Below are 14,189 nucleotides of genomic sequence, written 5' to 3' on the forward strand. Positions count from 1 at the left end.
AATGTAGCTGACGTTTCATATCTTAACTCAACTTTAGCCTGCAGTGTAGACATACCTATAGTGAGCAACATTTTAAATAAATAGCTATTGTTGGGTTTTACCTTCTCTTTTTTTTCCTTTGGTTTGACAGTAGGGGTGTTACGCTCATGCGAAACTCTTTATCATAATTGACTGTCTGAAGTACAGTATGTTTCCAAACCAAGTTTGTGTCAGGTACACAGGCACACAACGTCTGTAAATAAATAATGGGCTTTGTGCATGCACATTTTACAATCTATTGTTTTAAAAAAAATCAGCCGCTGATAGGTTAAATAATATGAAAGAGTTTGTGAAAAAGAAGGAGGAAAAGAGTAGTTTTAGTCACTGTGAATGGGAATGCAGGAAAGTTGTTTTCTGTCATTAGTGAGGATTCTGCAATAGCATTTTTGCTAAAAGCTCGTTTTGATTTAAATCGATATTTTATAGATTGAATAATTCTTAACTATTTTGTTGTTTGTTTTGTTCAGGATAGGAAGTGTCTGGGCCAAGAGAAATTACCCAATAGGATTAAACGTGTTTCATTTCCTAGTAGTAGGTTGGGTTATACAGTGAGCATGGATACACACTCAGAGACAGAATCTCACCTGGAGTCAATTGGTGTAGCTCCTGTCGAGTTGGGGATACTATGCTCATTTATGCCATCCAAAGCATCTAGCAATAAGATTTTAAATTGGGTTTATGGGCCATCACAGTATAGCTTATGTATTACCGTTTACATGCTAAGAAAAAGGAAAAGGGGTGGAGTGTAGGAAATTAAAAATGACTCTGGACACATCCATAGGATATAGAGTTTTTCCACTTACAGGTCACTGGTTGAAATAATAATAACAAGCATGACTGAGGGTGAAATCCTGGGATTGCCATTGATTTCAATAAGATGTGGATTTCACCCTGAAAGTTACCTTTGTTTGAATATTCTATAGCTTTATTTTGAAAGTTCTCAACCCACTTTGTAGTGGTAACATGCTCCCATGGCGATTTTAGCAGCGGAGTCAAAGACTGACTGGGCAAAGGAGACTGAGGGTATGTCTACACTAGCCCCCTACTTCGAACTAGGGAGGCTAATGTAGGCATTCGTAGTTGCAAATGAAGTCCGGGATTTAAATATCCCAGGCTTTATTTGCATCTTCCCGTCTGGGCGCCATTTTTAAATCCCCTTAGTCTGAACTAACTGCCCATGGCTACACCTGGCAGTAAAACGTTAACTGGAACTAACTCCTTAGTTCGAGTTAACTGTTACACCTCGAACTGTTACACCTCGTGGAATGAGGTGTAACAGTTAACTCGAACTAAGGACTTAGTTCGAGTTAACGTTTGACTGCCGCGTGTAGCCACGGGCAGTTAGTTCGGACTAAGGGGATTTAAAAATGGCGCCCAGACAGGAAGATGCAAATAAACCCAGGGATATTTAAATCCCGGGCTTCATTTGCAACTTTGAATGCCTACATTAGCCTCCCTAGTTCAAACTAGGGGGCTAGTGTAGACATACCCTGAATTACTTTCTCACCCACTTTGAGTTGTTTTCTCCAGAATAGGAACAGTCTGTTGGTAGAGCAGCATGGTGGAAACTTGCTCTGCTGCTGCTTACTGCAATGTTTATTCTGTAGATTGAGAACTTCAACTTCCAGTAATGTCAACATGGGTATATTACACCAGTGCTTAATTTACTTTTAAATAAATCATTAAAAGGAATAAAAAATATGAAACACTTACTTGGTCCAAGACCTATGGAAAAAGCAGCAACATAAACAAGCAAGCTGGCCAAAGACAGCCACTTCAGAGCAGCTGGAACTTCCACAGTGTCTGTTACTACATGGGATCCTGTTTGGCTTGCTGCAGAGGCCCTTCCTCCTGCCATAGCTGTGCTGTTCTGCTCCTCTGTTTTAGCTATTTCAAATTTTCTCAGCGTGGTTAGCCATGTTCTGCCCTGGAAAGGCACACCAGCAAACTGCTCTTTGAGACTCTGATTGCTGGCACTCATGTTTTCTGCTCCATGAAAAATGGAATCTTCCAGGGACTGGTTGCTACAGATATTAGTGGCATTCATGTGTATGTTAAGATTCACCAATCCCATGGTGATCAGAGACACCGCCATAATAGAAGAGCCAATACACAGAAAAGTTTTGCTTCCAACTTGGTCCACAAAAACAATGGCTGGGATTGTGCTGACCACTTTAACCACTCCAACTCCAGTAGAAGCCAAGCTAGCTGCTTCATTGCTCTGGAACCCAACTGATTTCAAAACAGTGGATGCATAAAATAAAATGTTAGGCTGCCCTGTTGTCTGCACAAAAAACACTAATGTGAGGCCTATTAGCATTCGGGCTCTCATGTTGTCTTTTGAACGAAACAGGTCCAGGAAATTGTATTGATGTTCATCTTTCAAAGAAGACTTGATCACAGTGAGTTCTTCAGCAGTATTTGAAGTAGCCCTTAGCCTTCCTAGTACATTGCTAGCAGCTTCATCATTACCTTTCATAACAAGAAACCGAGGACTCGGTGGAAGGAAATACATGGCAATTGCTTGCAAGGCTCCTATTGGAATCACAAGTCCAAACATATATTTCCAGCCATGGGAAATATTGGTGAAAACATAATTTGAAATGTAGGCAGAAAGAATGCCAACCACAATCATAAGTTCATTTAATGATACAAGCAGGCCTCTTCTGTGCTGTGGGGCTATCTCAGCAATATATACACATGTTGCAATGGAGGATAATGATATTGAAATACCAATAGCTGTCCGTCCTACAATAAGTATTCCATATGATGCACTGAGTATCAAGATCAGGCTTCCCAGTACAAGTAAACAAGATGCTATAATAATTGCAATTCTCCTTCCAAATCGGTCTATTAGGAATCCACCAGTAAGTGATGCTAGTAAGGCCCCAAAAAGGAGGGCACTCACGACTATTTCCTGTTGTTTGCAAGAAAGTGCTAGTATACTGCGTAGGTGAAGAAGAGCCCCAGAGATGAGTCCCAGTTCATAGCCCATGAGGAGTCCACTGATGGCAGCAATGGCAGATGACAGAAAGGTGAACATTCCACATCCTGGAATGGCAAAAGAAAAACAAAATGAGTTCTGTGCCATTCTAATCATCTATAATAAAGTTATTTTATAAATCTGCTGTCAATATCTTGTTCAAAGGTCTAATTTGGGGGAAAACAGTATGATCAAATGAAGAAGAACCCAGCAACATTGGTCAGATCAAGTGGCATTGCTGAAAGCAGGACAAAAATACAGTGTAGTGCGCTTCATTTTCCCCCTTTATTTTTAGTATCTTTTAAGAAAAAGACCCCTTAAAGTAACAGAGTGACTACCATTCAGTTACAGAGTTTAAGGCCGGAAGCACTGATGCAGCTATTGTGCTGTATGTGAAGACAAGCCTTGAAATGGGTCCGAAGTATTAGGCCCCAGCAGAGACTAGGCTGTTATATGCCACAGACAGAGAATAGGAGGAACCAAGGTGCATCTGTGCCAGGAGAATGATTAAGTAAGATAAACCCAAATAATCCTGGCAAGTGGTCCACGCCTACACAGTGCAGAGGGAAAGAACAGAACAAAACAAAACAAGGTCACTTCCACTTGCCAGCTCAGAGTCTGAGCATGTGAGCAAGAATCAGCCTGCCAAGCATCTGAGAGAGAGAATACACAGTGCCATCTCAGCACCTTGCTCCTTTCTGTCCAGTGTTCCAGCTCCAGATGTGGCTCTCCCTCATATTCCAGAAGAAAAAGATAAAAATAAATGGGGGGGAAGGAGAATCCTTCCTGACCCTTGCAAGCGATCAGCTGAAGCCCTGTCTCATGAATTTTTACAAACCTGAGACGTAAACAAGAAGTGGGCCAGCCTCAGGGATTTTGAGCCTTACCTCCTGCTATCATACTCAAACCCATCATAGGATCGCACTCATAAATTTGTCCAGCGTTATCTTGACTTCACTGGATTTCAGATCAGGCCCTAAATAAGTAAGCCCGCCCAACAGTGACAAAGTAACTGACATCCAATAAAAAGGCTTTTGCCACCATTTTTTTCCTTTTGAATTTCAAAATTTTTCTTGAGTTGAATTTAGTCTCCACAAAAGGCATCACACTGATAGCCCTAGTACCCTTATCCATAGTTGCTCTATTTTAGAAAAGAGTAGCACAGGCTGACCCTTGCTAGTTCAGCATCCTAGGTACCTGAGGGTACATCTATACTTGCTCCCTAGTTCGAACTAGGGATGCAAATGTAGCCAACTGAAATTGCGAATGAAGCAATTTTTTGAGGAGTAACGTTAGTTTGAACCAAGGGGTTTGATTCAAACTAACGCATCCCGGAGTGTACTTTCTGGTTTTCATCAGCTGGTGAGCGGAATAGCGCGCGGGCGAGCTTATGCTAATGAAGCACGGGATATTTAAATCCTCGCTTCATTAGCAATTTCAGTCAGCTACATTTGCATCCCTAGTTTGAACTAGGGATCAAGTGTAGACGTACCCTAACTGATGCCAAACCCAAGAATTTGCCAAACCATGGGAGGTCAATAATGTCTAACAACGTTACCAACAATTCCACTGTTTACTGGGCTCTAAGAAGACATTTAGGAGTAAATTAGAGCTAAATAATAGCACAGAACACTGAGAGCCAGAGCTGATGGCTGTAAACCAACTTTATGGGACCGTGGGAAATGTGGCCGTACCCACAATAAGTGGACAGCCAGCTAACTAAAATCTTGCCAGAACATAGAGTGCCATACCAGGGAGGTTCAATCTGTACATGCTTTCTAACCAGAATGCTTCAATCTCACTTTGGAGGGACCACCTCTCCATGTGAGAATATTGTTTTTCCCGGAGAGGCGTAAGGATCTTGCACAAAACAGGATTTTTGTGCATAAACTCATTGTGCAAAAATGGCTTGAATAAATTACGCAAATGAAGCATGGCAATATGCTAATCTGCATTTCATTTCATAGGCACTGTCAGCAAAGCCAGTGTAGACAAAGCCTAAGATTTTCAACCCAGTTTTGTTAATCCAGAGAGATAGATTGGATAGTTCAGATAAGCCAAATTTTGGGCTGCACACCTCTAATTGCTTTGGGATTCACTCCTCATTAATCATTGGGTTCTTTGTAACAAAAAAATCAGATATTTCACATCAGAACTGGCAGTAAGCATGAGAAGGCTAAACAATTGCTCTGGGCATTGAGCAGTTCAATGGACCTGCCTATTAATTTTTAGAATCCAAGCCCACTGATTGGGGCAGGACAGTTGCCCTGGGGCCTGGTGATTGAAAGGAGCCCTGGCTTTCCAGCTGCCACCACTACTTAGGGGTGCCAGGTGGTTTCAACAAAAATACTGGACATACTTGACATTACATCACAATCTACATTGGTCTTATTTAGAAAATACTGGACATTTCTATTTTCTCAGTTCTAGTTTCTCAATTTGTTTCCCAAACAGAGAGCTCAAATACTGAACTGTCCAGTTGAAAACCGAACACCTGGCAACCCTACCACTACTACTGTGACAGTGTCAACAGCTAGAGTCCCGATCCTTTCAGTCATTGCCGGTGTGCCACACCATGGGCTCCGTATGGCTCTGAGGGGAGTGCGAGCGCGCACTGCACTACAGGCTGGCTACCCCAGTCCCCACCCTTCCGCTTGATGCCACCCTTCCAAGGATGCAGAGCCAGTCCCCTCTCTCCCCACCACATGCACACCTTGTCCAGATGCCCACACAGGCTGTCGGCTCCCCTGTTAAAATCTGTTGTATGTGGGTAAGCCCCTAAAATTATTCCTGCCTAGGGCTCCCAACGGGCTAGTATCACCTCTGCTTCACATAGTTACTGATGGCTGCACCATTGGGAATAAAAACCAGACAGAATACACAAAATGGAGAACATGCCATTGTATGTCCACTTCAAAATAAACTGTGTTTTATACAACTGAGAATCAGTGTTTATTACTATAAGAAAGATGTGACTGATCATATTCTGCGTGTTCTGAAGCTTTTGTACCCTAGCCTTTGATGGATAATTCTAGTTTATTATTGTGGGGTTAATTCTTCCACTCAGCATAGTTTTTTGTCTTTTTTTTTCTCAGCATGATGTTGGCTGCCACACAATTACAGGCCAAGTGAATTGACTGTTGTTTTTCCAGTTAGTTGCAGAGTGCTCATTTAGCAGTGGGAAGTGGCTTCTGCAACACAGTGCAGACAGTATTTCAATTAATTCTTTTGAGGCAAATTTGGACGAGTAGTTCAGTCAACTTGGCTAGAGAGTGATGTAGGGTAAAAAGATACCTAGCCCATTTCAAAGTGATGGATAGCTCTATGATTATTTTCAATTGCTGTGATTTGCTCTACACTATACCCAATACATTTTTTTACTCAATTTATGCCCACAGAATCCAAGACCAATAGGTTTATTGACAGCACTGTTTTGTGTAAAGGTACAGAGTACGCCAGATTGTCAGAGAACATAAATTGGTTTCACCTGAGCTATCCCAATATACTTTTGCTAAAAATGTGTTCATGGTATAAATTAACTTCAGTGCTGAAACAAAAATGTTCCCACTTTTGGTCAGCTTTTAATACATAAGTTGTGCTAGGGAAAAAGACTTTACTTGTGCCACAGAGGTAAATATTATGGTTACGCTAAATATTATGGTTATGTTATGCATATTTTTTATTTAAAAAACTATACCAGTTTGTGTGGCCCTCAGACAGTTTGGAAAGTGCCAGTGTTGGACTTGAGGCCACAAAGATCGTGCATGACTGTGGCATGGCAATATTTAATAAGAATAGGATGGTTATTGTATTGGTAATTTTAAACATTAGCTTTGTTTTTTCACTATTAATTTCAAAACTTCCTATAGGGCCTTAAGAACATCTTATTAGACCTACTCATTTTACAGACTTGCAGCAACTTGTATAACACTTTTGATCTAAAACTCTCACCTCCTTTCTCTTCCTCATCCAGGTTTGGGAACAGCTTGTTACACTGGTAGAGCAGGTTTTTAATTTTTAGGGAAGACTTTGGTTCCTGTTTGTTGTCTGTCAGTGACCTCCGTGCACCACATTCTGCAGATAAGACTATCATCTATCAAATCCTGGCATCTTTTTTAAATGAATTGTGCTGCCTTTTCAAGTTTGGCCCTCGAATGTACACCACCTTCTAGCATGAAAGGGGCGAACAGAACTTTCTACAATCTCAGCAGAAAACTCTCTCAGCAGTTCTTTGTAAATCACATTTAAGTTGCACTCATTGCTTTTTCCCTGGAATCTACATGTTTTTATTATTAGTGGGACAAATCTTAATGATCCTTGGCCATATTCAGTCCTTACCTGGATTAAATCAGTCCCCACTGGGTTAAATCATGAAAGTTTTACTCAGCTTCCTTTCAGGCCAGGTCAATACTACAGAGTTATATTAGTATGACTACATTGCTATGGGGTGTGAAAAATCCACACTCCTGAGCAAAATAGTAATACTGACCTAATGCCCCCACCCCCCAGTGTAGACAAGTTTCTGTTGACAGGAGGCCTTCTTCCATTGACATAGCTACCCCGCCTCTCACGGAGGTGGATTAACTACGCTGACAGAAGCTCTCCAGTCTTCACTTGCACTAAAGTTGCACAGCTGTAGTGCTGCGTGTTATGACAAGCCCCAAATCTTTCCCACAAAGCTGCCATTGACGTCACTATCACTTTTGCTTCAACACTTTCAGTAGTTTTACAGAGACACTTTTAAAATGCAGACTTTTGTGATATTTCTGGTCAGAGGGAGAGAGATTTAGACATTCCCTTTAAAAAACATTTAAAATGTAAATATTCCTTGTTTTTTTGTGAGAACCCTAAATATACATAGCAATTCACAGGCAAGTGCTGCTAATATATATTTTAAATGGGAGGCTTCCATAAAAAATTGTGTGATAAACTCCTTGGCTAATAGGTATATGATTAAAAATAAAATTTGTTTGTTTTTCCATTTCAACAAAAATGCTTTCACACAACCAAGGAAGAAAGCAGCACTGCCTGGCAAACAAACTTAACTTTAAGAGCTTTGGTCCTGAAAAATAGACGACAGATAGTATAGCCTAGAATTCAGCTTGTGTAATTTGAAATTAGGGGTGGAGATGGAACATGAAGATGTTATGGAGGATGTGCGTCCTTCCCCATAATTTTTTTTACCCTATCATTTGAGGCAATCTGAGCCATTCCAAAGGTATCTGTATATTATAAGATGCATAGGTAAGTCATTTCTGTCAGGGAAGATTTTCAAGCATTCAGAGTGTGAGTGATTTCACCAGAGGCAGGTAAAACCATCTTTCTCTGCCCTTCAATTTGTAGCAGCCTCCTGACTATGGTATTTCAGAACCCAGTCCAGCACATCACGGAAACTTCTCATATGAGATTACTCCGAGCCTGGAGATTTCTTTTGTGCACAAATCTTTCTACATTGTTTTAAATTATTCCACAAAGCACACTTCAGTTTCTCTGTCTCCATAATGACACCAATTTAAAAATAATTGAAAATAAAATTATTTTTGTTATAATTCATTTCAGTAATGCAGACAAAAGGAAATTCTTGCCCCCCAAACAGGATATGTTGGTAATGGGATGGGAGTCTTTCATCTCTGTGTCCCCGATGCAAATCCAGCCCACTTTTATAGTGCCTGGAATAGGTTTTTTGGGGTTTTTTTTCCCAATCGCTTACCTTCCTAAACTGCCTCAGAGGCAATGTGGGGTGAGAAATTCCAGGAAAAGAAGCAAACAGCTTTCAGGAAAGTTATTTGTAAATATGTTTGCTCTTTGCAACCTATCCAGAGACTTGGCAAGTTGGGTGTGGTCCTGTCAAAAACAGGTTAATGGTAAATAGGTCCTGCAGTCAAAAGTGCATGTTAAAAGGTGATTATGACATAGATATGACTATCACACAATGGGATTTTCCCTCTCCTATTGGACAAGGCATTTGTTTGTAGCTTTGGTACATCATGAGATATCAAACCTTAAACTGTAACACTGTAACATATATATGGAAAATTGATTTTAAGTAATTTTTAAAGATTTCTACAATGTATTCCTTCATTTTCCCTTAGTTATCTCTTTCTTCTACGGCTGCCAGATGGTTTCAACAAAAATACCGGACATACTTGACACTACATCATAATCGACATTACATCTTATTTAAAAAATACCGAACCTTTATATTTTCTCGTTTATATTTTCTCAATTTGTTTCCCAAACAAAAAGCTCAAATACTGGACTGTCCAGTTCAAAACCGGACACCTGGCAAACCTATTTTCTTCTCACTCTGAGAGCTGGCCAGTTAGATTGGATGGCATAAAGATAGCCTGGCTTTACAGGTGAAAGGGTATGAAAAATGTATTAACCAAAGTTTTAAGAATGCTCAAATATGATTCTAAGTGTTTCTCTAAAACACGTGACTTATGTAGAATACATTGTCTATACACTGTGGTATGGTTTATTGGCGCTAGTTGGAAACAGCTGCCTAATGAATTCTTGGGTTTAGCTTCCTGAGCAAGCTAGGGGTTGCCAGGTGTCTGGTTTTGAACCAGACAGTCCGGTATTTGAGGGTTCTGTCCAGGAAACAAATTGAGAAAATCCTGGACATATAAAATGTCCGGTATTTTCTAATTAGGTACGTTTTATTATAATTAGGAGTATCAATATGTAGTTGCGTATTGCCTGGCTGGTAGACACACACACGCTGCATGAGCCTGTCTACCAGCCTGGCAATATGCAACTACGCGAGGGGGACAGGGCTGGGGCAGGAGGGAATCCCTGATGCCGGACTCACTTCTGCTTCGCCGGGACCGTGTGTGGGATGGGCAGCGCCCCGGGATCTGTGTGCGCCTGGTTCAGTTCCGCTCCCCACCGGCTGATGCTCTCCCCCTGCTCCCCGTCCCTGACCAGACCCACTCCTCCCGACCCCCTCCCGACCAGCCCTGCTTCCCGCTGGTCGGTTCTCCCCCCCGTCCTCCTACCAATCTCCCTCGGCCAGCTCCACTCCCCCTAACCCCCGACCCCCCACCAGTTCTGCTTCCTGCCAGCCGGTTCCCCCCCGCCCATCTCCCCCCGCCAGCCCTGCTGCCCCCGACCCCTCCTCCCCCGTCAGCCCTGCTTCCCGCCAGCCGGTCCCCCTCGGCCAGCCCTGTTCCTCTGCTGGCCGGTTCCCTCTCCCCCTCCCCCATCTAAGATCAAGTGTGTCCGGTATTTCTTTTGAAGGCACCTGGTAACCCTAGAGCAAGTTGGCATCCCAACATCAATAAAACCTTTCTTCCATCATGTAGTCAGTCTCCCTCTCTAAAACTGAGTGTGAAAAAGATAGTGGTGTGGGAACATTAAGAGTGGGGATATTAAAACCAGCCCCCTGACCTCTCTCCACTTCCCAGCCCCAGCTGAAGCCAAGAGCAAAGCCCCCAGTGCACAGGGCTGGCAGCTGGGACCCCAGACGTGGACCTGGCAGCAAAGCCCCTTGGCACATGGGGTGGCAGCCTGGGTCCCGGTATGCAGGGCTGGCAGCAGAGCCCCAAACCTGCAGGACATCAGTCGGGAGCCTGGGGGTACTGCAGCGCCCCTGCACCCATAATTCCTGTGCCTATGGAAGAAGATACATGACACTGAACTGTTCTGATGTCAAAGACTCCTTTAAACCCAACATGAGGTCAAAGGGTAGGCATGAAATAGTTTTTAGTCACTGAATTGCCAGTTCCTAAAAGTACTTGTATTAGGCCCCAGTCTTATAATTGGATTTGAGAGGATTGAACACTTGCTGAATTGGAACCTGAGTCATGCAGCAAGCTTAATGGTAATCTTATTTCTTTCCTTGCCAGATAACATTTTATTTGTACATGATATATTAAGCTTCAATTTTTTGATCCAACTAATGTTTCTACAAAGTGTTGACTAGTTGGTGTAACAAGTTTAGAAGCACTGTTCATATTGGGAGCTTACTTTTAAACCTCAAGGCTGTGTCTACATTGGTGCGATCTTGTGCAAAAGCAGCTGCTTTTGCGCAAAAACTTGCTGCCTGTCTACACTGGCCACAAGTTCTTGCGCAAGTACACGGACGTTCTAATGTATGAAATCAGTGCTTCTTGCGCAAGAACTCTGATGATCTGGCTTAGGAATAAGCCCTCTTGTGCAACTGTTCTTGCGCAAGAGGCCAGTGTAGACAGGCAACACGAATTTCTTGCGCAAGAAAGCCCTACAGTTAAAATGGCCATCAGAGCTTTCTTGCGCAAGAGAGCATCTATACTGGCATGGATGCTCTTGCGCAAAAGCACACCACTTGTGCAAACGCACATGCCAGTGTAGACACTCTCTTCTGCAAAAGAGTTCTTGCGCAAGATCATGCCAGTGTAGACGTCGCCTAAGTGTATGAAGCACCCATTGCAATGTACCTAAGCAATCTTGTTCCTGCTGATAGCAATATCCCCCTCATACTCTGAGAACACAACTGAACACATTTAGAGACTGACATTTGTCAGTTACATGGCGGAGGGGGGTGTGAGGAGTTTTAATTTCCTGTGGAAATTAAAATAGTTTAGTAGGATATGGGTCCTTTAGACTGTAGTTTATTTTCAGGACAGATTTTGGAATGGATATTTCATATATTCATATTTCTAAAGCCCCTTAACAGTTATTTCTAAAAATCTTATTGAAAACACAGTACTTTAAAATTGAAATTTGTACAATTATGTCATTGAAAAAGAAAACAATACCAAAAAGAAAATCCAACCCAGTCCATTCTTCATTCGTTCATTAGTGCAAAAGACTGAGCGATTAGAAAGTATTGAGCACAGGGTACACTGTAACCTGAAGATTATGTTGCATAAATAATGTACAGATTTAAAAAATGATAGCTCAATAGTGTGCCCACAAACTGAATGGCATTTTTCTTTAATAACCTCAACTTTCCTGTGACCCCAGATATCTGTAGATATTGCTGGTCTCATCAGTAATTTTTTATTAAACGCCAACTATATTATTTCTGCCAATCATATCTTGACATATTTGGGGTTAGTTCACTGCAATTCATTTATTTCTCAGTGAACATTAACTCAGGCATAGCACTTTCTAGCTTAAAGCAATGTTTTCCTTCTTCTGCCTCAGTTGTAAATCATGGTAACAGCATGTAACGATTTTGTGTCACCTCCTGATCCCAGTGAAAGAATCTTTATATGTAAAAAATGTGTTACACCATAGGTTAGGAGAAACTGACAGTTAAAACAGCAAGTGCAAATGGACTGAAGTTGTTCTATAGTCGGTAATATTTTTTCAGTACAAATTTCACATTGATTTCCTAATTTGGCAAAAGCAAGTGCAACTCCCATTGGAGTCAATAAGCTCCAGTCATTTCAAGGGGAATGCTGAATTTGGTCCTTAATGTGCATAAGTTGCAGCAGCATAGCCACTGTGGGCAACAATGGCTCTTTTGATCTTTCAGGTGACTAAACTGCAAAGGGAGAAGGATTTACACACTAGAAAGTGCATGCACCAGCTATAGGATCAAGGCCTTCAGGGAAAGTATTTCAAATATTCTCATTCAAAAGTAAAGGTGACATTGTGTTCTTTGCTCACGTTTTCCCTCTCTTGCAATGCCAGTAGATAGGGGGCAAACAGTGTTAACTTTATGCTCTCCTGGCTTTTGCCAAACTATTTTCCTCCAAACCCGAACCTTGGTTACACATATTTGCTCCTATTGTCATTCAGTCACAGCTGGTATTCAGACTGTGCCACATTACCTTTCTGAGTGGGAGGCTGGTGTAGGTTGGTGCTGCTGCTGCTGCATCTGTTGTTATCATCACTCTCCTCTGCTCTCATTTTCCTGCACTGCTGATTGAGATCCTCCGCATTCTGCACAGGTACCATTGCCATTTCACAGTTCTATTCCACACTTCAGGGGAGAAACACTTCACAGGTCAATTGTCCTTCCCGGGCTGTCAACAAAGGTGCAGGTAGTTATTTTCCTCATGGCAGCATGATACAGAAGCTTACAGAACCTAAATGTAAGGCACAAAGTGATTTGTGATGAACAACTTTGTTTCTATTTCAGAAGGCTTTGCCCTTTCCAGTGACACTGGCTGTTGCTATTCTTGGTAGCCTATCACAGGCAAGTGGGAGGGACATCTTTCAGAAGTATTGTTTTTGCCTTTAAACAAACAGTTGAAGACATTAGGCATTCACATAGGGCTCAAGGCACATTCTTTAGCCATTAGCTTAAAGGATCTCTCCTATGTTAATGTACCTTTTTAAAAAACAGAAGGAACACGAGGGGGGATTTAAACTGTTTGCTGTGTCAGCTAAAGTTAGGGCACTGAATACGCACAGCTGGTATCAATTAATTCTTTTTGAACCATGAACAAGTTATTAAGAAACATTCTAGAGAGCAAATCAGCAGCAGTCTTTCAGCCTCTGAGTGTAGTGCTCAGTGTATATATTTAATCATCTATACTGTGCCAGAGTTATGCATGGTACTTTACAGATAAATAAAAAGGCAGGCAACGGCTACACGAGTATATAGTCAAGAGCCCAACCCTTGGCACTGCTAAGTACCCATAATTCCCACTAACTGCAACCAAAGAAGGGGACAACAATAAACAAAGAGTGGAGGGAAAAGCAAGACAAGGTTACAACAGTGAGAGATGAGCTATGTACTAGGGTCAGATTTTTCAACCTTTACTCACACTGGCGCGCCCCTGCTCCCTTGAGTAGAACCATTGAGATCAGAGAGGCTAGCTGCTCATGTAGGCATTCCCTGAGTTAGCCGCTAGTGTGGTGTCGGCTTTTAATTTTGTTTATTTTTTGCTTTGTTTTTGTTGTTGGGGATAGAATGGGAGTGAAGGCTGGGGCAGAGGGCAGAGGTGGAAGGCTGGTATATCTTATACTAGTAGCAGTTTCAGGAAGGAGCATTCCTTAACATTTTTCACCTTAATTAGAACAGACACCAAACACCCCTTATCAGTCTTGGTTGACAAGGACATTCAACAGAAGAGAACATAAATGTCTTTTCTGACAGGTAGGTCACTGGAAGATCTAGAGGCAGGAACATTTGGATTCCACAATAAGATTCTTGTTGTGGCTTTTTTTTTTTTTGGCAGTACATTTGGCATTGTGTTACAAGAATCAGACTAATCCTTCTCCCACT

The 14,189-nt window shown here is 41.9% G+C and overlaps 1 protein-coding gene across 3 annotated transcripts in view; it reads right to left on the minus strand.

The window, feature by feature from the left end:
• Positions 1 to 13,123, minus strand: part of SLC2A12 (solute carrier family 2 member 12) — a 41,650-nt gene extending 28,527 nt beyond the window's left edge. For 2 of the 3 annotated variants that reach the window (XM_006136269.3, XM_006136268.3), the window contains exons 1-2: positions 12,787 to 13,123; positions 1,753 to 3,090 (exon numbers count right to left, since the gene is read on the minus strand). In XM_006136269.3, coding sequence (XP_006136331.1) covers positions 1,753 to 3,090; positions 12,787 to 12,919 — 1,471 coding nt within the window. In that variant the 5' untranslated portion in view covers positions 12,920 to 13,123. Of the gene's footprint in view, positions 1 to 1,752; positions 3,091 to 8,732; positions 8,872 to 12,786 lie in introns of those variants that run through there. The other variant, XM_025178059.2, reaches the window with a different exon arrangement.
• Between the last annotated feature and the right edge of the window lie 1,066 nt (positions 13,124 to 14,189).

Source organism: Pelodiscus sinensis, chromosome 3, assembly GCF_049634645.1.
Source record: "Pelodiscus sinensis isolate JC-2024 chromosome 3, ASM4963464v1, whole genome shotgun sequence".
NCBI lineage: Eukaryota > Metazoa > Chordata > Testudines > Trionychidae > Pelodiscus > Pelodiscus sinensis.